Source organism: Gymnoscopelus braueri (genome assembly GCF_963280865.1).
Source record: "Gymnoscopelus braueri genome assembly, chromosome: 22".
In the NCBI taxonomy this organism is placed as follows: Eukaryota; Metazoa; Chordata; class Actinopteri; order Myctophiformes; family Myctophidae; genus Gymnoscopelus; species Gymnoscopelus braueri.
This window is the reverse complement of record NC_137624.1, coordinates 34,421,866-34,447,857: the sequence shown is the minus strand read 5'-3', so window position 1 is coordinate 34,447,857 and position 25,992 is coordinate 34,421,866. Positions and strand designations below refer to the sequence as shown.

General features: G+C 41.2%; 2 protein-coding genes across 2 annotated transcripts in view; both read right to left on the bottom strand.

Annotated features, from left to right (window-relative positions):
* Positions 1-16,055, bottom strand: part of agpat2 (1-acylglycerol-3-phosphate O-acyltransferase 2 (lysophosphatidic acid acyltransferase, beta)) — a 29,389-nt gene extending 13,334 nt beyond the window's left edge. Inside the window, exons 1-2 of the mRNA XM_080420076.1 lie at positions 15,479-16,055; positions 2,218-2,351 (exon numbers count right to left, since the gene is read on the bottom strand). Coding sequence (XP_080276202.1) covers positions 2,218-2,351; positions 15,479-15,654 — 310 coding nt within the window. The 5' untranslated portion in view covers positions 15,655-16,055. The remainder of the gene's footprint in view (positions 1-2,217; positions 2,352-15,478) is intronic.
* Positions 16,056-23,700: 7,645 nt separating this feature from the next.
* Positions 23,701-24,435, bottom strand: LOC308078980 (ubiquitin domain-containing protein 1-like; the record flags this gene model as incomplete). The annotated part of the gene is made up of 1 exon (XM_080420319.1): positions 23,701-24,435. The coding sequence occupies one exon, from the start codon at positions 24,433-24,435 to the stop codon at positions 23,701-23,703; it is 735 nt and encodes a 244-aa protein (XP_080276445.1).
* Positions 24,436-25,992: the final 1,557 nt, after the last annotated feature.

Below are 25,992 nucleotides of genomic sequence, written 5' to 3'. Positions count from 1 at the left end.
CCGTCCGTCCGTCCGTCCGTCATTCTGTCATTTTGAGTACAGCTAATCTCTGGCACCGTTGGCTTGATCGCAGAGAAACTGTGCACACACACTCCCTGGATGCCAGAGCAGAACCTCTGCCCCAAATTTTTCACATGGGCCTGTTATAGCGCCACCAGGAGGACGCTTTTTGCAAAACATTTTTTTTGACAGTACTCCTACAGATTTTATCCAAACATCACGCAATTCAGTACACAGTATCTCTATAGTCATGTGATCAACACGGATCTGTCCAATTTTCCATATTCTATCCTGATTGGCTAAGGTTGGCTTCCAAAGTTTGCATGATTGCTCCGTTTTCAACAAAATGCCTCAGATCATGAACGCAGCTTGCGATGTCTGTGAGATTTCACACGCACATTCCCACTAGGCTGAGGAATAAATGCCAATTGAAATGTTTCAAATCAGCCTCATGGTGGCGCTATAAAAGGCCGATTTGTGTTTTGAACTATAGCTGCACCGATCTGCGTGAAACTTTGCACGCACACTCCCTAGAGGCCAAGGAAAAACATCTGCCCTGCTTTTGTCACATTTGCCTTTCATAGCGCCACCAGGAGGCCGACTTATGTAAAACAAATGTTTTGATTTAATCCTTCAGAATGTATCCAAATTTCACGCAAAGCGGTACACATGATCTCTATAGTCATGTGATCAAGATGGATCTGTTTAATTTGTCATATTCCATCCTGATTGGCTAACATTGACATCTAAAGTTTGCAGGAGTGGCCCGTTTTGAACAAAATGCCACAAATCATGAACGCAGCGTCCGATTGCGGTGACACTTTGCACGAACATTCGCACTACGTTGAAGAACAAATAACACTCTTTTAACATTGCCCTATTATAGCGCCACCAGGAGGCCGATTTTTGCAACACTTTTCTTTTATATATTACTCCTACAAATGTTGTCCAATCATGCAAATCGGTACCCATTATCTCTATAGTCAAGTGATCAAGATGGTTCTGTCCGATTTTTCATATTCCATCCTGATTGGCAAATTCTGAACATTGCTGCCCCATAATAACCTACCTGACCTGGCGGAGACCTGTGCTCCGAGGAGCACTTTTTCTAGTTTTTTCTCTTTTTAGCCCTCTACCAAATCAGACGCCGTGGTGGCACGTGATGCGAGCACTACACTCCTGGTCAACACACATACAAAAGCCAATAACCTAACCTCTACTGAATGAGGGGCACTGCAGCTTACTCTTACTGGAAGCTTGTAACTTAGTGTTGATAATCGAAATCCATTTGATATCGTATTCAGTAACCTACCAGCCAGCTATGAACTCACTGTTTTGTGCCATTCATGGGTCCCCCTGATGCCAGGCATAATGCATTTTGTATAGATCTTATCTTCTAATGTCATCATGTATGGCTATGCACACAAACCTACTGAATCTGACTCTTGAAAGGAAAAATCTATATACCAGTTTAGCTTTTGCTTGATGTTGTCTACAAAGTACTCAAAAGGGGGTATACGGAAATATGAAGTGAAACATTTGAACACACACACAGACACACACACACACACATACAAAAGAAACATTGTAAAACACTGCTGTACTAGAACAGGAACAGAAATCAATCAGGTGAACTGCACTAAACTGTGTATACTTTGTTGCACAGCTCTCCAAGTTGACCTCTTCCAACATCATGTCCCCTCTTGTTCCCTCCGGTCCAGTGACAGCAACCTCCTTGTGGTCCCCAGGATCAAGCTCTGATTAGCCAACATTGGTTGGCTATTCAAAAATAGCAGATACAGGCTCATAGCGCAGCACGGAGTGGTGCGCTATAGAGCTTGTAGATCTGCTATTTTTGAAAAATCTTGAAAATGTGTGCAAATCTTTGAATATTTATATTTTGTTAAGCGAACATTTTTAACTCAAATCTTTACTTCTCGGGGTTCATGGAACAAAATATTTAGAGATGGGGGTCGGCGGCCAAATACATATAATTTTGGGGATCCTTGACATTTGGGGATCCTTGAAATGAAAAATTTGAGAACCACTGATATAGCAACATTCTTTTTTTTGTAAAGCATCTTTGAGGACCCAGAAAAGCGCTCTATAAGTTTGATGTATAATTACTATTATTTATCCATTTATTTTTAATAGCGTGGCAAACATGACACATCTTTGACTACTGTTGTTGCAATGAAGGATAAACCCAAAACCCACCTAGAACATCCAGGGAGCTCTGGTGGTTGGAGATGATGACGTAGGGTCCTTCTGTCTGCAGATGCTCCCATCCAGTAACATCAAAGCGAAGACCGAGGTAGTACTTCACATGACGTACCAGGGTGCGGATTATCCTGAGGGAAGGAAAGGCTCATTAAAGTACAGATAACGTATGGTTTATTGTGCAATACAACAGTACACTACAACCTAGTAAGTGCAGTAAAGCCTTGCCATCCGTGTATATGAACCAAGGTTATAACCAAAGAAATATTCAAATATATTTCAAATAAAATAACTTTTAGTGGGACAATTCACAATAGAAATGTAAGAATGCATAGAAATTGATATTTTAACCACTTAATCGTAAATCATAAGACGTAGCAAAAATAGCTGATCTACAAGCTCATAACGTTACGACGAGCCTGAGGTTTTGAAAAATGTCACCTACAATGAAAGGCCCAAAATTGGGCGGTGGTTATAGTAAGTGTGGATGATTTTCTACCTCAGACCTAATATGATACAAAACACAATTCTGAGCACAAGAAACCAGAGAGCCAAATCTAGGCTAAGCATTTCTGCTGTGTTTCTTGGCTGGTTAATTATTAGCCTGCAGTAAGCAAAACGCTCCAATGAGTCTTATCAAAGGAGTGTTACCATCTGTCTGACATACTATAATAAGCAGGCCGATTCTGACACTGCATATATTAGACTATACAGCAAAACCCAAGATTCATTCAACTCATTAAGCCATTAAAACCGGGATAGCAACTGTGTAACCACTTTGACCATTATTTTATACTTTGGCTATTCAAAAATAGCAGATCTACAAGCTCATAGCGTGGCACGAATGCTATTTTTGAATGCCATTTTGGAAAAATCGGGACATTAGTGCAACTCTTTGAATATATATATATTTTTAAAGGAAACATTTTTAACTAAATTTTTTGCTTCTGGGGGTCCCTGGAACAAAATATTTTGAGATGGGGATCCGCGGCCAAATACATATAATTTTGGAGGTCCTTGAAAAAGTTTGAGAACCACCGATATAGCGGAAGTTTTTCAAAAACCCGTTAGCATTTAGAAGACATTTTGTAGAATCGGCCTCGGGTCTTAATGGGTTAAGCTGTCTCGACGGCCCAATTTGTCGAATCGATATATGATCCAAGAGAGATGTCAGAAGTACACAAACATGAGTTTGTAAGAAGTACACAAACATGAGTTTGTCAGAAGTACACAAACATGAGTTTGTCCTGCTCTCTGTAAACATTTGGCACTGTGCAAAATGTCACTCTGACTGAACTTTATCTAATACAAATTTAGAAAACTGTGGTAAAAAGAAATGCATGTACACACTTACTCCTCTGATTATATCGATTTAGAGGAGTTAGCTGACGAGTACAGACAGTAGTAGTGCCATGGTTCAGTGCACTCATAAGTAGCTCATCTTTACAGTCACTGTTCAGTGTAAGGGTTCTGTGGAGGAATCGTGGCAGAATTATATACTAGATTGCTACCATGTATCCTTTTCCTTATGATGCTCATCTTTGCATTATGATGTGATCTGATATTTTTCATGTTATTAAGAGTCAAGATGTCTTCGCTTAGGCCTGATCCCTGATTGTTTTGGTAAAGCTCTTCTTGTTTTGGTACAGCTTGTCCTTGTGACACTGGAGAGTAACTATTGGGGCCATATTTTCGCCGGTTTCTTACCCATTATCCCTAAACTTCTTCCATTTTTTAAAAAACATTTTCAAATAGTTCAAAAAATAGTAAGAAATGGCAAAGAAGTTTAGAGATAATGGGTAAGGCACCGGTGAAAATAGGGCCCATGGTCTGATCCCCCTGATCCCTTCGGTTCGTACTTCGTAGCAGAACTACCTGACCACATGCCTGTGTCAATGTACTTGGGGGAGCCCTGTTATCATGCATTAATTAAAACACCACCACCTTTCAATAAGCGTCTCTTGACTCCATTTGCCTTTTCATCAATTACTGGTCGAACCAGAATTCCACAACAGATTCAATGTGCCGTTTTTGTATTTAAATCGTCAAACAAGCTTTTGTTTGTTTGGATACACATCATTGTCCGTGTGGAATAAAACGTGGAATGTGCTTTATTTTGTAAAGTAATTGTGGTCAAGTCTGTATTACTCTCCATGGCATTCTGGGTAATGGGATGGGACTATTTTAGTTGGCATGCCTCGGGCTGCATGGCAAACAATGCCTGTTGACATGGTCAACAGCTGGCCCTTAAAAGACAAACATTGCATTAGCCAGGGAATCATACAGTATATCGTCTCTGTCGGGTGGAAACCTCATATGTCCAAAATTGAAACTTTTCAGGTTTCAGGATTCAAATCCAAAAGTAGCAGATCCACAAGTTCAAAACGCGTCGCTTCGCTCTGCGTTTCGAGCTTGTGGATCTGCTACTTTTGTGCGACGCTGTAGATCGCTAGTATGATCAAGTAGGGCATTAATTTACGAAAAAAAAACACAAAAAGTTAGAATATGGAGATAAGAGGTTTCTGCCCGACAGTGACGATATATATAGGATAAGGGGGCTGTGTCCACCAAGTTGTTTTTGCAGCTTATGTTATTAATTGTTTTCAAAAAGGGAGAGCCACGTGTTTACGCTATGCTGGAAACACCAGCGGCGTGACGAGGCGCTGAGCGTCTAGTCTGTGCTGTGTATCACTGTTCACCAATGGGGTTTCGTACCTGGTCGCAGACAGTTCAAATATTTTTTAACTCTGGCCGCTTGGATGAGAGTGCCTTGCGTTTTCAGTTGAAAAAGAAAAAAAAACAGTTGTGGTGGACAGGTGGCCTAGGCACCGTTTTAAGCTGTACAAGATAAAGTATCATGACACGGACAACTATTGACAGAAGTCCAATGTCACGAGTAATATGTCATTCACTGAAGAGGGGCGGCCAAAGCGGAGTGGGTAGAGATGCGCTCTAGTCCTAGGAAAGAGATTTTGTGAGAGAAATAAGCAACCAGGTCTATGAAAACAAGCCCAAAAGAAGCAACTAGGCTACGGCTATTTGAAAATAGCCGATGTACAAGCGCACAACCAGTCGCATCCGCGACGCATTGTGAGCTTGTAGATCTGCTATTTTCCCAAAACAAAAAAGACTATTTATATATTTTTTTTAAGGTAATTTTTAACAACGCAAATCTTGTCCCTGGCACAAATTATTTTCTGATGGGGGTCCGCGGACAATTACATATTAACTCTTTGACTGCCAGAGTATTTTCATAAAGTACTCCCCCAGTGCCAGCAATTTTCGTGTTTTTTTATTTTTATTTTTATATTTTGAATTTTTCTCATGAAAATAATTTAAGGACACATAATGTAAAGACCCAGCACAAATCCGCCACTAGAGCGCAGCACATGACAGCTTTGATCATGTCGTTGGGTCTCTCTCACCCTTCTTCATAGATTAGACAAGGAAAAACATGAAAACGGATGTGACGTCCCCCCCATTGTTTTGATCGGCGAAAATTACGTTGTGATATACGACGGCGATGACTGATCGTCACCCAGACCATAGATTATAGAAGAGAAACTGTCCGTTTGTCCGTCATACCGTGTGAAAGACCGTTTATTTACCTATTTTGGACGAAAATGACTGGGGAAAAGAATCAAAAACCGGAAACGGAATCCAGGTCATGAAACCGGATGCAGATGTCCGTGAAGTAAGTGGAACTCGAGAATAACATTGAATATTAAGCAGCATAGCGCAATCAGAGATTAAACAATGAACGCGCGTCCAGCGCGTCGAGCGCGTCGACGGCCAACTGGACAAAGTAGCACTTGACGCGTTATCGCGTCGTCCGCAGTCAAAGAGTTAATGTGGGGGTTCTTGACATGAAAATGTTTGAGAACCACTGGTTTAAACAACATTTAGGAAACAAGACCAAATAAGCAACTACACTTTAGAAACAAGCCCAAAAAAAAAACACAACCTGCAACTACCAATATTTACAAGCAATTTTATAGAAAAACAATCCCAACACTGAACACTGCCAAGTATCCATGAGTAAGACACTTAACCCCTAACTGCTCCCCGGGCACTGCCCACGTGAACACCCAATGTTCCTAAATGGCTAGGACGGGTAGGTATGTGCAAATATACGTGACATATACACCAAGGAGTTTATTTATTATCATTCACTGAAGATGACATGCCAAGTCAAATTATTGTTATAATCCTTGGTTAGAATTTAGCATTTCTAGTTATTTAAATAGTAGGCTATGGCCAAATAATAGACCTGGGAGATTATTCTAGTGCATTTCGTGCATAATGGCAATCGCCTATACCTAATAACAGAATTGTTTACACTGGGTGTTGTCCAATCTGGCAGGTGGCTCCAGGGCAAAGACAACTTACTTATAGTCAGTTTAATTGCTTGGATTTCAGACACTACCCTAACGTACAGAACACTGAATGCTAATGTACTAGCATGATTAGCATAAGAATGTGTAGCACATTGTTAAAGTTTAATGAATCCAATCCACACACACTCTGCTGGAATCCAATCCACGCTGCAGGATCTCTGCTCACTGAATCTGCTTACATGAGCTCAGCAGTTGGCATCGGCCCCAAAATGTCCTGATTGGAACGCAGGAATTCATTCAGGAGTGTATTTTAGGCTTTAACTCATTAAAACCGGGAAAGAATCGTTGTCAATTTAGATTGCAGCCAAAAAGCATACTTTTTTATACTTTGGCTATTCAAAAATCGTGACATAAGTTTTTCAGAAAACTGTTAGGACGTCAGCACGTATTGGCCTCATTGAGGTAAAAGTCAAGTGTAATATGTAATAATATTGTTGCTTCTAGCCTCTGAAAAGCATCAGATTGTAGCTAAATGGGTAGAGGCCGCCTGGTAGTCAAAAGGTCCCCAGTTTGCCCCCCCCCCGCCCCCCATTCTATGTGTCAAAGAAATGCCTCTGAGCAAGACACTTGACCGCTAACTGCTCTCCAGGCGCTCCATTAAAAGGCATTTAAATAAGTGTATAATATACCTTCAAACAAGCCCTACAGTAACAGAAGGGATGTTCATGTACATTTCACTACGGAACTAGAAAGGAGAACTGCAGTCAATTGACTTTTTCTTCATTGGCTGTTAGATGAAGTAAAACATAAACCACACTTGTAAACAACAGCGTATGACACTAGATGACATCATACACACCGTTTGACACTAGATGACATCATACACACCGTTTGACACTAGATGACATCATACACACCGTTTTGACACTAGATGACATCATACACACCGTTTGACACTACATGACATCATACACACCTCAAACTAAGGACCACAATTGAAACAAGCAGTAAGCTTTTTTGCGTTATCCTTTTGATTATGGTGGGTCAGATGTATGTTACAACAAGTTTTAATTTCATGATCAATAAAGATATCAATCAACCAACAAATTATTATGAAGACATTTCCTACGCAGAGAGCTGGACCATGTTCCACTGTCAAACATCTCTCTCTGTCCAAAGAGGATGTGAACAATCCGGTGCGGTGCTACCTATACTCGTTTCATTCCCCCTTATCATACTGAATGAATAATATATTATTGTTCACCACATATTTTTAGTCTCTTATATAAATAACCAAAAATGAGTTGAAAAGGTTAAATAATTTAATTTTCACAGCACCTGTGCAGCCTTGTTTACTCACTGTGTCTATGGAAATGACGACGAATGCAGGCATAAAGGCTTGGTTTCAACACCACTGAAGTCAGTGCACATGAGCAAGGCACCCCAATTACTCCAGTGGAGCTGCTCACAGTATAAGACTGTGGTTGTACTGGTCTGCTCCCAGGTTTTAATACGTGTCTGTCTGTGTGTGTCTATGTGCAGGGTGTTGCTGAAAATGAGCACTTGTGCTCAGCTACTACCCTGGGTTAAAAAAAAAGAACTAATACAAATAAATCAGAAAAGATAGACAGTTTACTGCATAAATGAACTAATACATGTTCAAATAAGCTTAATATTAGCTTATTTGGTCATGGATGTCTGGATTTTTAGTTATAATACGCTTAGTTGGGGCAGAGCTGTTTTGCAAGCTGTGACGTTACAGGCATAGGCTAGTAGTGTGCAATCCGTCACGAGACATATTTCTTGCCTTGCTTTCAATGACATCAACTTGCTCTGGCCTGCATTCTCTCTCTCACACACACACACACACACACACACACACACACACAGAGGTATTTGGTACACATTTTGGTTGCACTGGCTGCTTGCTTCAAAGTTCACATGCCATGAAAAAAACTATTTTTGTATGACCACACACACGCATGCACACACACACGCATGCACACACATAAAACATGAATAACCGAGTGGGGGGGGGGAACATAAAGTACAAATGCATCTGCTTCCATACAGGTTGACTGCATGATACAATTAGACCCCAGTCAACGATAGGGTTTATTTGGTTAAACAATTAACATCCCATCATGCTCTCTGTGGCATGCATAAAAATGCTGAGTAGGTCCATTTCAGCTCAATTTAGAATTGAGATGACGAGGAAAATATCTAAGTGGCTATTATAGAGGGTTCGTTGATTATTGGGTACGAATGGCAGGAGTTTCAGCCACAGAGACTGCCCAACTGGCAGGCGTTTCAGTAGGAACAATGACTAAAGTGCCTTCTGCTATGGGAAAGACATCAGATAAATAAGATTTGGAAATTGACTCAAAAGCGCACCTTTGATGGCGGTGGCGATACTCCTGCTTTAGTGCAATATGTAAAGGAAAACAGAGGAGCACCTCTTCCTCAGGTCACTGCAGGACGTGATTATTATTATTAGACCCGTGTCAGCAAGAACACAGTCCATGACAACGACAGAGAGGGACGTTATAGTAGGGTTGCCGTGCATAAACCCTTCATTACAAAGACTAATGCACATTTGAGAGTTCAGTGGTGTATAAACCATAGGCACTGGTCAACAGAGATGTGGGAAAAGTGTCACGGTCAACGGTTCACCATCTAGTACAGGTTGGAAAGGGCATGTTGTACAGTTCACCAAGAGAACGGTACAGGCCTCAATGCCTCACACAGACAGTGAGGGGGTCTAGTGGATCTGTTATGCTGTGAGGGGTGTTTTCGTGCAATGGTTTTGGGTCCACTGGTCTCCTAAGAGGGAAGAGTCACTACAAATCTCCAAAGAGGGAAGAGTCACTACAAATCAAATACAAAACGTATTCCGAGTGATCACCTTTATCCTATAATGATGACACCTCTATTCTGATGGGAGTGGTCTCTTCCTGGATGACAATATGCCCCCATCCACAGGACACCAGGGGTCTCTTTGATAGTTTGATGAGGAGTATGAAAATCATTTTAATCATATGCTATGGCTTTCACGGTCACCAGATCTCAACCCAGTTGAACACCTATGGGATACTTAGGACCGACGACATGTTGGACAGCGCCCTCTCCACCACCATCATCAAAAGAGCAAATGAGGCAGAATATGTTCACTTAGTCAGAATGGTGTTCCATCCCTCCAGTACAGTTCCAGAGAATTGTATAATTTAAGCCACGGCACAATGAAGCTCTCCTGGCAGCTTATGGTAGCACAACACATTTATTACAGTTAATTTACGGTTTCCCCCTATATGTCTCACGTGTGTGTGTGTGTGTGTGTGTGTGTGTGTGTGTGTGTGTGTGTGTGTGTGTGTGTGTGTGTGTGTGTGTGTGTGTGTGTCTCTTACCAAGATAAGCATTCTAACCATCAACCGCTACTGAGAATCATAACAAACCTTGGGTACAGATGCAGATTCTCTGTACTCATATTTGGAAGCCTGGGCCATGTATATAAGCTGAACACGAGTGGCCTAGCAATCGCTGGCATGACAAAAAACAAAGCCAAACAACTTGCGAAATATTGCTCTGTTTCAGCTGTTATAGGCAGTTTGTCTGTGTGGAGGAGGAGGTGCCATGTGTATCCTTAGGGACCATGAACTATCAACCCGTTATATTTGTTTCCCTGAAAATTTATTGTAATTTGTGGATCCAAATAAAGAATTAAATTGTGTGAGTGTACACTACAGTATACATAGCCTGTGTGTGTGTGTAATACACAGACAGGCTATGTTGTACAGTACACGGTAGTACTGTATATCTATCTTCTATCCACCCATCTATCTAGCTACCTACCTACCTTACCTATCCATCCATCCACTTTTAGAAATATCTTCACACCTGAACAATTCTGACAATTTGTTTAAAAGAATGCTGGAAAAAAAGAGGGAAAAAACAGCTACAAGCACTTGAGTTCAAATATAAATAAACACGTATTTATTGGTTGAGATGTGATACATCTTTAAAATTAAGAAAGCATGATCCTCCCCACTTTTCCTCCAGTCACCCACTCCCATTATTATCGAACAGTCATTTAGTCCTAGGCCTGGCTACACATCAACATGTGTCTATTAATTTGCCTGTTCAAATACATTTATGCTATTTCAATTCATGCATTTTAAGCCTGGGGAAAAAAGGCTGCTGCTTGTTAGTTGAGTTTCGCTGCCATCTCACAATATGGCATACAGCACAGCAGAGAGAGACCAGACGGAGTCACATTAGGCTACAACTTTCCAAAATATTTTCAGTAATGTATGCAACGATCAGTAGTCTTTTACAAGACAGTTTCATGCAGCCAGCCATATCCAATAAGTGGTTTAGCTTTGAGCTTTCAGATCACTGGCTATTGAAAAACATTTTCCCGGTATTCAATATAACTAAAATATTTAAATGTTTTGTATCTTACTAGTCAAGCTTCAGGACTATAATTAAATCATGCTGGCCTGGGTAACCTAGATCAAGGGTTTCCAAACTTTTCAGTGCCAAGACCACCCAAAATAATGAACCCCCCCACCCTGACAAGCACTTGAATTGTAGACTCGGTTCCACAGATAAATATTGTGAAGATGTGCTTAACTACAAGCTGCGAGGCGGTTAGCTTGTAGATCGGCTATTTTCACAATGTTTGCCTCTTTCTTGTGTAATATTTGACAATTTGGCCAATTTAATATTAAAAAGATCTTAAAAGTCATTAAATTGTCACTTTACATATGTGCAGATATACGTATGCACTTATACTGTATGTTGGTTTGTTTACTGTTGAGTGAGAAGGGTTAACAATGTTGCACATTAAGCTAATCATCTGGGGACCCCCTAAAAAAGGTCCCGACCCCCAGTTTGGGAACCACTGACCTAGATGATTGGGCTTTTTTCAAGGCAGATGTAACCAGACTTAGAGCTGTCAGTGTTTTAAACTAATGACAGACATGTGAGCCTTTTTCACTTAGCCTGTTCGCATTGGCCCCATGTCTCATGACTCCAATTCAGTGTTATCCTCACACATTACTGGCACACGAAGATGTGGATAATAGCCTGCGATTTACACTTCATTCATGCATTAAAATAACATACATTTGATTCACATTTCAAGCCAGGGTGCAATCTGCACCCACTATCTGTCAAGAAAGTGTGATAAAACATCTAGGCTAGTCTTGTGTGAAAGGCCTCTTAGTAATGCAACGACAATGGCTCTAGCAGGGCTGAAGCAATTTATTAAGATTTGTAAAGAGGAATGAAGTGGCCATATTAACTGTGTGCGGTTATGTCAAATCCATTTAACACTCCCTTTTGATTAAAAAGTAGAAAACAAATTTATCTTATTCACCTGCGACAAAATTAGACACAAAAGAACCTTGCTGGTGATAAAGGTTACACATGAGCAGAATGATGACCTGTTGCCAAAAAGGTTACCCACATGTTCCAAATCATTGATAGAACAGAAGATTACATAACTTAAAAATGTATTAAAAAAATAAATAGCTGCAAAAAAGGCAAAGAACTACAACAATAATTAAAATTGGCTTAACGGAGGACCGGCTCGTCGTCACGCTCATGTCACTCATGACTCAGCCATAACCATATAAGGAGTTCCCAATACAGCTACGCCCAAATATGGAGTGTGTGTTGTCTAACCTCAACAATGTGTCGTCCTGGCCGCATCAGGCGCAAACAAATCAGTCGGCTCCATATTTGGTCACAAAAGGGGGAATGCGCTGTTCAGCGCACAACAAACTAGGACTTAAGTTGTTAAATGATCACTCTTTATCACCCAGAGACACACTAGCATGAAGGGCCATTTACCCCAAGGCAAGCACCATCTGTTGTCTTGTAGTTGTGGTGTGTACCCTGCCATCCACTTTAGTAGTCGAGTTAGAAGGATTTTTCAATATTTAGTCGATATGATAAATCGATCTTGCAACACATTGAAAAGTACACTCTTGGTGCCAAAGTATCTCAGTTTCTGGTTTCGTCCAATGTGATAGATAGCTAATGAGATGAGCAGAGTAAAGGCCTGTCCACATTCCACACCAAGGACTTTAACCCATTAAGACCTGAGGCCGACTCTACAAATTCATTCTAAACCAACAGTTCTCACACCTTCAAGATGTTTAGAAAATGTTCAAAAATAGCAGATATCTATATCTCAATATCTCAAGTATATCTTGTATATCTGCCATTTTTGAATAGCCAACCAAAGAAAATCGAGAATCACACAGATGCTTTCCCGGTTTAAATGGGTCGACATTAGAATAATAGCAAATAACAGCACCCCTGATGCTCCATGGTAATAAATATAACAGGCTCACCCAACAAACACTAAGTGTATTTGTGCCTATATCCACCAAATTTTCAAGCCAACAAAATATTTTCAGGACAGTATTGCTGGCAACTTCAAGCCAGTGTTGAGTAACTAATGTTACATGTAGTGTAATGGACTGATCTAGCCAATATTACCTAACCACCACCATAACGGTTGTGTTGGTTTTGAGGAAGGCCTGTGGTTCGAAACGTCAACCATTAAACGTTACTATGCAGCCAGAGCGTGCAACACTTTTTTCCTCTTTTAAACTGACCACCACAGTCTTACTTCCCTGCTATAATCTATTGCTCCAGGTCCCCAACATTTAAAGCAGCCAGAATGAAGGCCTTAACTTCCTTATAAAAGAAGGCAATTATGTCTGCGACAGGCTGCTGTGTCCTTAATGAATCAGTGAAGTCTTTCTGAAAAACTCTGTCAACGTATCGACAAAATTACTGCATGTTTTATATGTCTTATGTAACTCCACTGACCCTCTGGAGAGTCTGGAATAAAGTTCGAATTGAACTGACCGCTTGTGTCTACAACGCCATTCTCTCCCTGTCCAACACTTATTAGTCACAGTGAATGGATTCCAGATAACCTTTGAGCTAACAGAATGGTGTGTTGGGTGCAACATGACACCGCCAGACTGGCCAACATGACTGTGAAACAGTTATTCTAAGAGTACTGGGGGGCAGACAGGCTTCTGTTGTTACTGGCAGAGCTAACAATGTCGAGGAGAACTGGGCATTGATTACTGGCCAGGGTGTACTACTGGGGTGGGCTCAACCTCTACAACCAGTAATGTAAAACCTAGTGAGGAGGAACACATGATCTGACCTCTTTCAACCCAATTACCAGATGCAGTTACTCCATGTCCAACAGTCTGACCAAGCAGCCACAACACAGAGTTCCTCTGACACAAAGTGGAAGTGGACACTGAGACTGAAGGTGTAGTGTCTCTATATCCTGGGCAGTTGACCCAGTGACATAACAAACTTCCTTAAACATTAAGAAGACAGTGCTTAACCAACACGTGGAACCTAGCGTAGCATCTCTGAAAACAGACGATCTACAAGCTCACATACCTGCTATTTTTGCCAAAGAGATGTGGGGTACAGGGGGAAAAAAGGAGGGAGTGCTAGTATGGACCCCTGGGGAACCCCAGTCAATGAAGTATATAGCCGGGTTTAAGTGGTTTTTAAGGAGGCAATATTATTGGCCTCACACATTTGATAAGGGTAACGGTAACACTAGATTAACCTATGTTAACACTAGCTGTAGTATACAACCCTCGTAGACGTATTTATGATTCTGATAGATTGAAGACGTCAGAATCATAAATACGTCTACGAGGGTTGTATACTACAGCTATGTTAACACCATCATGCCTACATTGATAACATTAACAAGTGACAAGTAATGTAGTTAATAGATTTACTCTGATTACAACCACTAGGGGAATCAACCAACACGTTAAGCCATGTAGGATGGTTTATGTGAAGGAATTTAAAAATGTTATGAGGGCAAAACCTCTGCTGCCTAAAATCTGAGAGTATTTTTTGAAATAATGGTGGGCCTAGTGCCATAAAATACCTTCATTCATATATAAAAACAAGGCTTTATCTACACATTTAATTCAACTAATAAGAAAAAATAAGCAGGCCTATTATACTACTGTCTGTTAGGGTAATTAGGGCTTGATTTTTTTGGTAAATTCAGGGGCATTTTAAGATTTGTGGGGGCAACTTTGCCCTTTCCCACTCTACACTACAAATTGACAACACAACCCCACTTCAGGATACAATAGTTCTGTTGTTATGAGAAACGTTAGCCTGCTAACATTAGCATTACAACTGTGTCGAGGAGGTAAACGTTAACGTTTAGTGCTAACGTGTTGCCTCTGTCTGCATACCTCCTGTCATCATAGTTTTAATAAAACATCACTCAATCTGTGCACGTCCATGCTGCTCATTTGCATTCCAAAAAGGAAGATTTAGCACGTTCATTGAAAAAAAGCTCCACCACAACGCCACCATCACGTTTTTAAAGCAACATAATAACGTTACATGAGAGTGGAAGCATGTTATGATGTGCATTAGTTTCATAATATAACGGCTTTACGGGCTAGCCGAGTGGCTAACGGGTTGTGCTTCCAATTAACCAGGCTTGTTTCGCGCAGGACTGTTGGAAAGCCTGGTTCCCATTCCCCATTGTAATCAGTGACATCCGGCCTAAAGCCCGCCTACTCTAAAGAGTGTATCCGGTAATGTCCACGCACATAATACATGTTAACACAGTTGTTCTGTGTGTTGAGTTTTCTTTTGCCTTGTAAAGCACTCTGTAACCCAGTTTTGAAAGGTGCTATATAAATAGTTTTATTGTTTATTATTATTAATACAGGCACACAAACAAGCCAGTTTCCGTATCCGGCTGATTCTCTCCCGGCACCGGATACGCACAACCGCCGAGGCGAATTGGATCCCACGCTACGGCCAACGGGCACAGCTCTTCCTTCCTTCCTCACGCCTGTTTATAAACATAAAAAACACATAATACACAACTTTACCTCATGTTCTCCACGTCCCTCCCGCCGCTCTTCAGCACGCACAGGGGAATGCACACCAGGGCCAGGCACATCATGTATCCCACGTAGAAGCACTTCTTGAAGTAGAAGACGAACGTGGTGCTGCAAAACATCAGGAGCGGAACGAGCAGCAGGGGAGGGATCCATATCGCATCCATAGCAGCCGACCACGGCGGAGAAAATACACACACCAAGCCCCCAGGAACACGCACGGTTTGACGGGGACTCGAGGAGAGCGGACAGCGGCGCAAGGAGACTCTCCCTGGACTCTCTCGGGTGGTCGTGGGTTGGTTGGTTGGTGGCGGGTTTGGCCACTGTCTACTTCACTGTCACTGTGTGAGGCGAGCACAGCAGGGTCCCCCGGCGAACATTACCAAGTTGAAAAGTAAAAGTGCTCTGTCTCTCCTCCTCTTTGAGCCGTTTACACCACATATGAGAAGAGAGAGAGGGATAGAGAGGGTCGATAGTGTTGTTGTTGGTTCGATCATAAAGCGTTCTGCTGGTGAGAAATGAACGTGGTGCTGCTGGAAGAAGTGTGAGGCTGTTCATCTGTTGCTAAATAGCATCATCATGAGGTGGAGTCAAAGTCCAGGCGTCATCGTCGAGGCGAGCCTCGAAGTTTTCTTCCATTTCCGGTCGTTGCAGAAATGCAGATGTGGTCGTGCTGCCTGTTGTTGGTTTGAGGTAGTGGTGTGTTTGTGTCAAACGTTTTCATTTCAAGGACCCCTTTTAAAGGGTTAGGGGGGGCCCCCTTTGGAACCCCCTCTAGGGACCCTGAGAGTCCATTTATGGACCCCACTGAGAAGCATTGGTTTTAGGTGATGATGATGTGTAGGGCTACTGCTGTTTGCAGTTGTTGATGTTAAGTTGCTGATGACAGATTCTGACCTCGTTTTTTTAAAGGCGCTGTAACTGAAGTGATATGTTTTTGGTAACAAAGTTTATTGTAAAAAAACAAAAACAACTATATTCTAATATACTAGAGTATTTGTTCAGTAATAGGGCTCTTCCTTCCTGTCTCTCCAGCTCTTTAGTAAGCAGAAGATATATTCTTTGGTGGGTTGCACATGTCATCCAATCAGGAGAACCCCTCAAAGATAATTTTGTCTGCTTTTTTTTCATGACTTCCAGTTTCACTTGTTCAACCATAGTGTTCAACCGGTATCCTGTTGGTATCCTCCTGAGCTGAAAATGTATTTCCTGTTAAAGCGCTGAAGAGACCCCTGTTACTGAACAAACAGTCAGTGTGGCAAAGATTACTATAAAGTACAGGTTATACAGTATATCATTTATATATTTGTTTTCTATGTACTGTACAGTATATCTTTTCAATTTTTTTTATTCAAATGCGTTGGGAGCTTGTAGATCAGCTATTTCCGCTGTTTGTCCATATGGCAAAGTATATATTAAGTAGTTCAAACAGCCATGATGCAGATCACATGACAGTGACTGTCACTGTCTCGCCCTGTCCAGTTGTAGAACATCAAAGGCTATATATTGCTTGCTTATTATTGTGTATATAAATTAAGCATATTTGAAGGACGTTATTATGCCATCACTGGACTCTGAAATCCACTGTCTCTGGACGGTTATACTGTTAAGATGATTATATGAGTCCGTTTTACAGACGATTACATGTAATTAGATTAGTGGTGATAATCCAGTCCTTGTCTGTAATCTGACACTGCAGTAGCCCAGGCCTGTCAAGTAGACTCAATCCATGTAGAACAGCTCACATTGAAATCATTTGGAAGCTTAGGATCAATTGTTCATTAATCCTAATTTAATACAGTGATCATGGTGTACCATCAACTTGGCATCAGTTTTACTCAACCACAAATTGCGTCATCAAAGTGCGTAAACAAATTATGCTCAAAACTAAGACCAAGAACTGGATTTATTTTTGTACAATATTGATCAATACATGTATTACAGAGCTTATATGAGTAAGCCTATATTGTAGTAGTAATTAGCCAAAGGTAAAAAGTAAAATTAAAGGAAAAAAGCACTGCTGCTCTGCTGTAGGAATGCTCAGGTTACTGTACTTAGTGCATTACAGTACAGTGTACAACTGTATGCTCTATGCCTAGTTATGCATGACCGTTACAATTAGGCCTATATATATTATTCATACTATATGCATTGCATGACTACATGCACTGCATAAAACATGTTACACACGTTGTCAAGTTTAGTCCTATTATGTCTTAAATGTTGGTGTTTATTCATGAAAAACAAACAAAAATATTAGTTTTACTACTTGTAACAATTCACTTTGCATCCTTTTGATTAAATTCAAAGATGGACTGGCAAGTTTACTCTTTTTGGATGCCAACCTGTAATGTATACCTGTACTGCACTAGTGCAGTGGCTCTCAACCTTTTCAGGCCGTGACCCCCCAAAATAATCATATTTGAACTGGGGACCCCCCACCCTGACAAGCACTTGGAATTGTTGGAGTTGAGGCATTCGATTTTCGATTCCACAGATTTTTTTTTTTAAATAGCAGATCTACAAGCAGATCTACAACGCCTCACAAAGCAAGGCGTTGTGGGTTTGTAGATTGGCTATTTTTATTTTTTTTGCCTCTTTCTTATATTATTTGACAATTTGGCCTATGTTTCACCAGCTTTTATTGTATAGTTTGTTGATTACTTTTGATGCAGTAATGGTCTTTTTTCTTTTTCGAGGTATTAAAAAGGTCTTAAAAGTCCTTAAATCGTCACTTTACTGTCATCTGGGGACCCCCCCAAAATCATGTGGAGACCCCCTTGTGGGTCCCAACCCAAAGGTTGAGAACCACTGCACTGGTGGACTAGTCCCAGTGATCTGTCACATGGACCTGAGACTGACTGCTACAGAGCCTTGAACGACTCTTTATACCATTTATTTGTCAGTTCTGAGGCGATTCTTAAAAAAAATCTAAATACTAACAGTTTTTGGGGAAAAAAAAATCACGATTTTTCAAAAATAGCAGATCTACAAGCTCATAGCGCACTCGGTGCCGCGCTATGAGCTTGTATATCTGCTATTTTTGAATAGCCAAATAAATCTTAAGTGACACAGATGCGTTCCAGGTCTTAATGGGTTAACTCTGGGAGTGTACAAATGGGTCCATTTGGTTACATGTGGAACATCCTCAGAGTTAAACTAACACTGAGGATTTTGCTGTGTATTTGTTTTACAGAGGAAGGACCCATGTCACTGGAGGAGTTGATGTTAGCCACAGGCCCGCTGTCATTCGCACCTGTAGGATGACTTACATCACATTTGCACAGGTGTCCATGCATCACAAGTTTCACCTGTTAAAAATGCATAAAACATATTTTTAAAATCACTTGTAGATCAAGCTTGTAGATCGGCTATTTTCAAATGGCCGAAATATATACAATTACACGGCTGAAGTGGTTAGTGTGTTTTGTAATAATAATCAAAATCTACAAAGTAACTAAAGTTTTCATATAATTGTAGTGGAGTAAAAGTACATTATTTTCCTCTGAGATGTAGTGGGGTAGAAGTAAAAGTATTGAAAAAAATACTGAAGCAAGTAAAAATACCTCAAAATTGTAGTCAAGTACAGTACTTGAGTACTTGGTCCGCTCCGTTTATCCCTCTATGCACTCCAAATCACTTTGCTAAAAATAGAGGAATGTTCACCCCAGAGTATAGTAGGGACACTAGGTTTCATGTGGTTAATCTGGCTTTCTTTTGGCTACCTGAGTTTTTCTGAGTCTGAAGTCTGGTGTTGACTGTAAAACCTTTGTTGCAAGTTTCTTATCAGAGACAGAAACCCTGAAGTAGCATAAACTCCTCATGTGTGACCGTGTTCCTGTCAGTTTGAGGTGGAGGGAGATAAAGCGGTTTGGCCTTTGTTGTGTTGTTAAAATTCCTTTCCACGGTTTACCCTTGTCTAATCTCTCAAGACAGATCCTTCAGTTGAAAACTTTTACCGAATGAGTTCCCAGAATGACCCCTTTCAGAACGGTTGTTTTGGGAAGATGTATTAAAGGGTCTACACCATGAATTTGAACTTTTTCTTCTTTTTTGTGTGTTTTTGGTCTCCCCTACCTCTCATCTATCCCCAAAAATACCCCAGTTTGAACACTCAGGCTTTCACAGCAAATCTGGGGTTTTCTGTAAATTGGTTTAAAAACAGGCCAAACTGATTTGCACCCTGACGTGATGTCACGTCAGGGTACAATACCTCCCGTTTTTCAGTTCCAACCATTTTTTTTTCTTTTTCTTTTTTCTTTTTTTACTTATCCCACACAGAACCAGGAGATAACATGCATACAAACTGGCTCAATAGCGCCCCGTGCCAAACAGGACAATGTGGTATTGCAGGTGAAAGTGCTTTATAAGCCAGAGAGAAGTTAGTTGGAATGAGTATATCTGAGGCTTGATTTAGGCTCAAACCTTTTGAAAAACGTTTGAGGGACATAAACAATATGATATTAAATATTATTATGATTTTTTTAATTCATGGTGTATATCCTTTAACCACTATACTATATAATATATAGTGGCTATTTTCGCTATTCATCGTGCAACAAAGTATATATGGTATATATTCTTTGTTGTACGATGAATAGCCACATCGGGACACATTGTGAGTGTAGTAGAGTCTTTCCAGTGAGTCAACATGCACAATAGCAGCAGCACTCAGACACTGTTTGACCTGAATGTGGATCTTTGGTACGGTGTACATAACCGGAATGGAGGGTGATTTAACATAATCATAGTCATTGTTGGGTGGAAACCTTGTATGTCCAAAACCATTACTTTTCAGGAAATGGAAAGCCTTAATAATTGGTGTCATTGGTAAAACCTGTGAAGGAAGTAACATTACACTGCTATTTCATGCCAATATGGCTGCTGTGAAAAGGGCATCCCGGTCCTGGCTGGTTAGAAGGGGAATTGGATTTCACAGAATGTCCCATGGCGTAGATTTGGGTTATTGGTTTATTAGTGTAATCATTTGAATATAAGTTATGCTTTTATGTTGTGGGGGAATTGTGTGTGAAGTGGTTACATGTCATCCATTTATGTTATATGTTCTTGACATGACACCATGAGCGACATGTCTGTTTATTTTGGTCACTGCCCTCTCCCTTTGCTCCATTTAAACCGAGACATGTCAGCAGTGAGATCCATTCCGTATGCAGAGACATACCAGCAGTCAGGTCCATGCCATTGGAGCCTAGTAGGATGATGGCAAGTTGCCAACTTATTACTGTACTTACAGTTGCTACAAATTTCTGGTCTTGTAGATTTCACACCAGAATGTCTGTCAATAGGGCCTGGGTACAGGCCTTTAAATGCAGTATAGCCACATTAGCTGGTGATACAAAAAGTTCATTTTAAACCATGAATATGGTGTTCATGTATGTTTCAGCTGCTGTGAGGCGTCTGTGGCCATCGACAAAGAAGTGTATTCAAACATCAAAGGATGGCTCCATCTGGCTCCTGACAGGGCTGGCGGCAGGAAAGAGCAGATGAGAAGAAGACATGAAGACACGCTGCAGGATGTCCAGTAAGAGAACACATATTGAAGTTGAGAACGTTGTCCAGGGTTGAGAACCCTGGACAACCACACATCCTAGACTCCTTTCTCTCCTGGCTCCCAAGCTGTGGAATAAACTCCACCTTGCCAGGGCCGGATCCTGAGTCCATAGGCCTCTGGGTCTGAGACTGCCTCAGAGCCCCCCGACCTGCTCCCCCCCACCAACACACAAATGCACGCTGGTGACACACACAGCCAGAACCTACACATACATTGAATGTACACTCCACACAACGGCTGCCTGTCTATTCACATTCAAACCATTAACACATGTATAATGTGTATAACTGGCCATCGGGAAGTTTGGGGAAAATATAAATAACAATATAAACTTTATTTATAAAGCGCTTGTGGAAAACAGGGTTGCAAAGTGCATTATGATAGCAAGATAAAGTATAGCCATAAGGAATACACAGCAACAGTCAATAAAAAATCATATTGTAAAATAACAAATCAAATTAATAATATTCTCAGAGGGTTAGTCTGTCCTTAGGCCGGCCAATTTATTGTTTGTTAGCTTTTTATGCTGCAGTAACATTACATTAAATGTATGGCGCTCTCTCTCGCACACAGAAACTCACACAATGTGGTGTGACCCCCATATACACTGATACTAGCTGTCACAGGAATAAAAAAAATCCTGTGATGTCACACATTGTACCCTGCATCTGAACTCATTTGGGTTGGATGTACACACCAGTTCCCCTTTTTTTGCAACTGTCTCTGTACCAATGAAGATTGGCCACTAAATGCTCTGTGTTCATCAGCAGTGGCCAAGCAAAGAGGAACCTTATTATCTTTGCTCTCATATGTCCAAAACTGTTACTTTTCAGGATTCAAATTCAAAAGTAAGAATAGCCGATCTACAAGCTCAAAACACATCACACCATGACACGTTTTGAGCTTGTAAATTGGCTATTTTTGCGACTCACATTTTGACATTTCAACAGAACCTCTTTAGAAACCAACTAAGCCAGAAACATGACTTTTACATGTTCATGTGTCTGTTTTAGGTGCTGTGAGGCTTAACCTTCTCCCACCGACAAAGTGGATTCCAACATCAAAAGATGATTCCAGGATTTCCGGTAAGAGAACAGATATTGAAGTTGGGAACTTTAATGAGGTTTTGATTGATTCATGGATTGATTGATTGATTGATTGATTGATTGATTGATTGATTGATTGATTGTATACTTTATTAACAAGTTTGTTAACAGTACAAGTAGTACAGTCAAAAGCTACGCTAAAAGGATAAACAAACACACACACACACACACACACACACACACACACACACACACACACACACACACACACACACACACACACACACACACACACAATGGATTTAGGCCCAAAGACGTGATTATTACTGTATATCAGACAGAACCCTGATAGAAATCAGCAGAGCCAGAGAAGATAGTTGCACGTCAAAAATAATGACTTCTTATAACTAGAGTCTGACCAATGCCAGATTTCTGGGTACGATGACTATTCCAATTTTGGAGTCCTAGACCACCGATTACAGATGTTTTGACCAATATTCTTTGAAAAGGTGCAACATTTTCTAATATTTTTTTTTAATTTAGATTTTATTAACGTTTATATTTGAGAAATATAAAAAAAATAACAACTAACTTTTTAATGGATAAATATTAAACACAAACCTTATTTTATTTAGCTACTTTTATAGCTAATAATCTACAAGCCCCACGGCATGTCGTGAGCTTGTAGATCTGATATTTTCGAAAGTCTTTTGAAAATGATGCCTGTAATGACATGCCCAAATATGGACGACAGGTTGAAAGTGGTTAAAAAGTGGGACATATCGGCTGCATAACTGCCAATATCAATGTTGTCCCAAAAATACAAATAATGACCAATAACCTCGGTCAGTGATGAAATAAACAAAAATGGCACCCAGTTGGATCTCAGACTTCATGTGGTCAGTAATCTATGACGTATCTATGACGTGACTCCATATGTGGGCAAGGTTTCAGCCAGATCCGACCACCATTAACATCCATTCTATAATTAGAGTTAAATATTTCAGAAAATATAGAACATAATGTGTGGGGGGGAAACAAAGTAGTGGAGATTCTTAATTCCTTGGCCTACTGACAGAGCGTACAATAAATGTGGCAATTATCGGACCAGTAGTTTGCGAGATTAGCCCTGGACAGACAAACACAGAGACAAACACGCAGACCCCCTTCTAGACGGCTGTGCCTCCTACACGCTGTAAAAAAACAAGCAGCACTTTTGAGTTTCTTTCTCATGTATTTTTGCTCATCGAAATAATATTTTCTCACGCCTCTCCTTAACCACTTAAAGGGATAGTTCACCCAAAAAGTGACTTATTTTCTATCAATTACTCACCCCATGAAGCCTTGAATTCATGGACATTTTTAGTTTAAAGCCAATAATTTGATGACCAGTGGAAAGATGCTAATGACTCAAAGTTTACACATTGAGTCTCCTACCGGAGCCGCCGCCAATCATCAAATTATCGGTTTAGGAATACGACAAAAACAAAAAAATCTCAATGGATTCAAGTCTCCATGGGGTGTGTAATCGATAGAAATAAGTCATTTTGGGGGTGAACTATCCCTTTAAACCCTATATACCTCATGTACTACGGTCAATGGCCCGCCGGGTTCACAATAATGACCTGGATAACAAAGTCCTTCTGGATCTTGGTGTCCTGCAGGCGGCTTTTATCCGTCAGCAGCTTCCCAAAGAAGTACCAGCGCTGGTGTGACACGTCGATGCCCTCTTGTGCCTGGAGCTGCGTCTTCAGCTCGCCTATGGTGTCCGTCATGCTAGCGCTCAGAAACACGTCCTTCGCCGTCGACAGACGCACCTTAAGTTGAAACTCCTTCTTGGGTGCTACGGGGCGTTTGGAGCTGTTGCTTTGGTCCTTATTACTTGGCTCTGGGATGAGGTTGGCGGGTGGAGCCAGGCAGTAGTCGGGAATCTGGTAGCGGTTGCCCAGCTCGTCGTAACACTCTGCCAGAGTCCCGTGTGGCAGCGTGATACAGGCTCCGTCCACTATCGCCTGGGCCAGTTCCAGGTCGTTCCCCTCCAGGGCGGAGGCTGCAGCCTTCAAGGCGTCCCAGATCTCCTTGCGGCCCTCGAAGGCCGGAGCCGTGTCCCAGAACTCGTCCCGTTTGCCCCTGAGCTGAGCCGCCGACATCCGCTCATCGCTATTCCACTTAGGAATGATAGTGACGACCCGCTCGTTAGGGCGCTTTTTCTTCAGAGACTCGTTACGAAATCCAAATTTTCTGAGGCCTCTCCTTCTGCTGTTCCCGGAAGAGCTGTGGGCTGATGGTGATGTGTATGCACGACTTATTCTGGCCAGACATCCTCCCATGGTGAGAGCTGGATTCTCTTAAAATGTTTCACTGGCTGTCTGTTCCCTGGTCTCAGTTCGACATTAAAAAACATGAGCTACTACTAGAACTCTCTAAACAGCCTTTTGCTTTCTTCACTCCGGTGTGAAGGAGTGGCTAAGTGGGTGTATCAATTTATGAAGAATTTGTCCCCTCACACTGTGTGTAGACATCAAACATGATGTCAGCCTTGCCCAAATATGGACTTCCACAAGGCTCCAGACTGGCCTTCACATTTTGGTTGGGATTGGGTAACCGTGGCAACCTGCTATCAACAAGCATGGATGTGAGACGTGAGATTTATGTGATTTATTTAACCTTTATTAATCTCATTGAGACCTGAAGTGTCATTCTCAAGAGCGACCTGGTTTGGACAGTAGAAAGTATTGGTGTGAAAGGGATTCTCTGAAAAATATATGTTTTTACATGCATAGATGATCAACTATGTTTCATTCAAACTAATGTTTGACGTGTTTGTGTTTCAGTCTGGAACCTTGGCTTGTGCCGGTGTATTGTTGCATGGCTGACAGCCGGATGGACAGGCACATTGTAATTAGTAGTAGTGAAGATCCCATATGCCGGTCAGACAGCTCACGCCCGACTGACCATGGTGTCCATGGGTTCGCATGGCGCATATCCCATTAACCGAAAGAACAATTATTCTGCGATCATTAATTCACAAAAATGACATCGTTTTTGTTGACTGATTTGAACATTTTTAGGGAATTGAGTTCCTTAGCCAGAAAATAATTTACTTCAATACAGATTAACACCATAAACTCTAGATCTCCGAACCTCCAGTTAGTATAGTATCCTCCTATATTAAAATTGGCTTAAGGGACGGACCTCTGACATCACGCTCATGTCAGCCATAACCCCAATGTAGTTCCCAATGTAGCTACGCCTAAATATGGAGTGTGTTGTCTAACTTCAATGTGTCGTCATGGCATCAGTAAACAAATCAGTCGGCTCCATATATGGGTATAAAAGGGACAAGAACTGACAGATACAGAGATCTCCATATATGAGCATAACAGGGACAAAGCCTGACAGATACAGAGATCTCCGTATATGGGCATAAAAGAGACAAGGACTGACAGATAGAGAGATCTCCATATATGGGCATATCATTCGGATCAGTGGTATGACGTAGGTGTGAGGGCCGCTTAGCCGCCCGAATTCTAGATGTGCGGGCCGCGTAGTTAGTTAGTCTAGTACAGGGGTTCTCAAACCTTTTTATTCCACGACCCCATATTATGAGGGAAATGTTTTGGTGAAATTTTGCAATACCCGTTGTCAGGGTACCCGTTGTACCCGTTGTCAGAGTACTTAGTGCAGTGCCCATTATCATGCTTGGAGGCCAGACTATGTCTTCACCACTATGACATCATATTATTAATGACATCAGTACCTTCAAGCCTACCATTGAGCTATTTAGTGTTATTGCTAAAGAAATCGTCTCTGGATCACACGCAAGTGGCAAGATAAATCTCTCTGATTGTTCGTATCAGACACCACTGTAGCGGGCCCTGATCCCA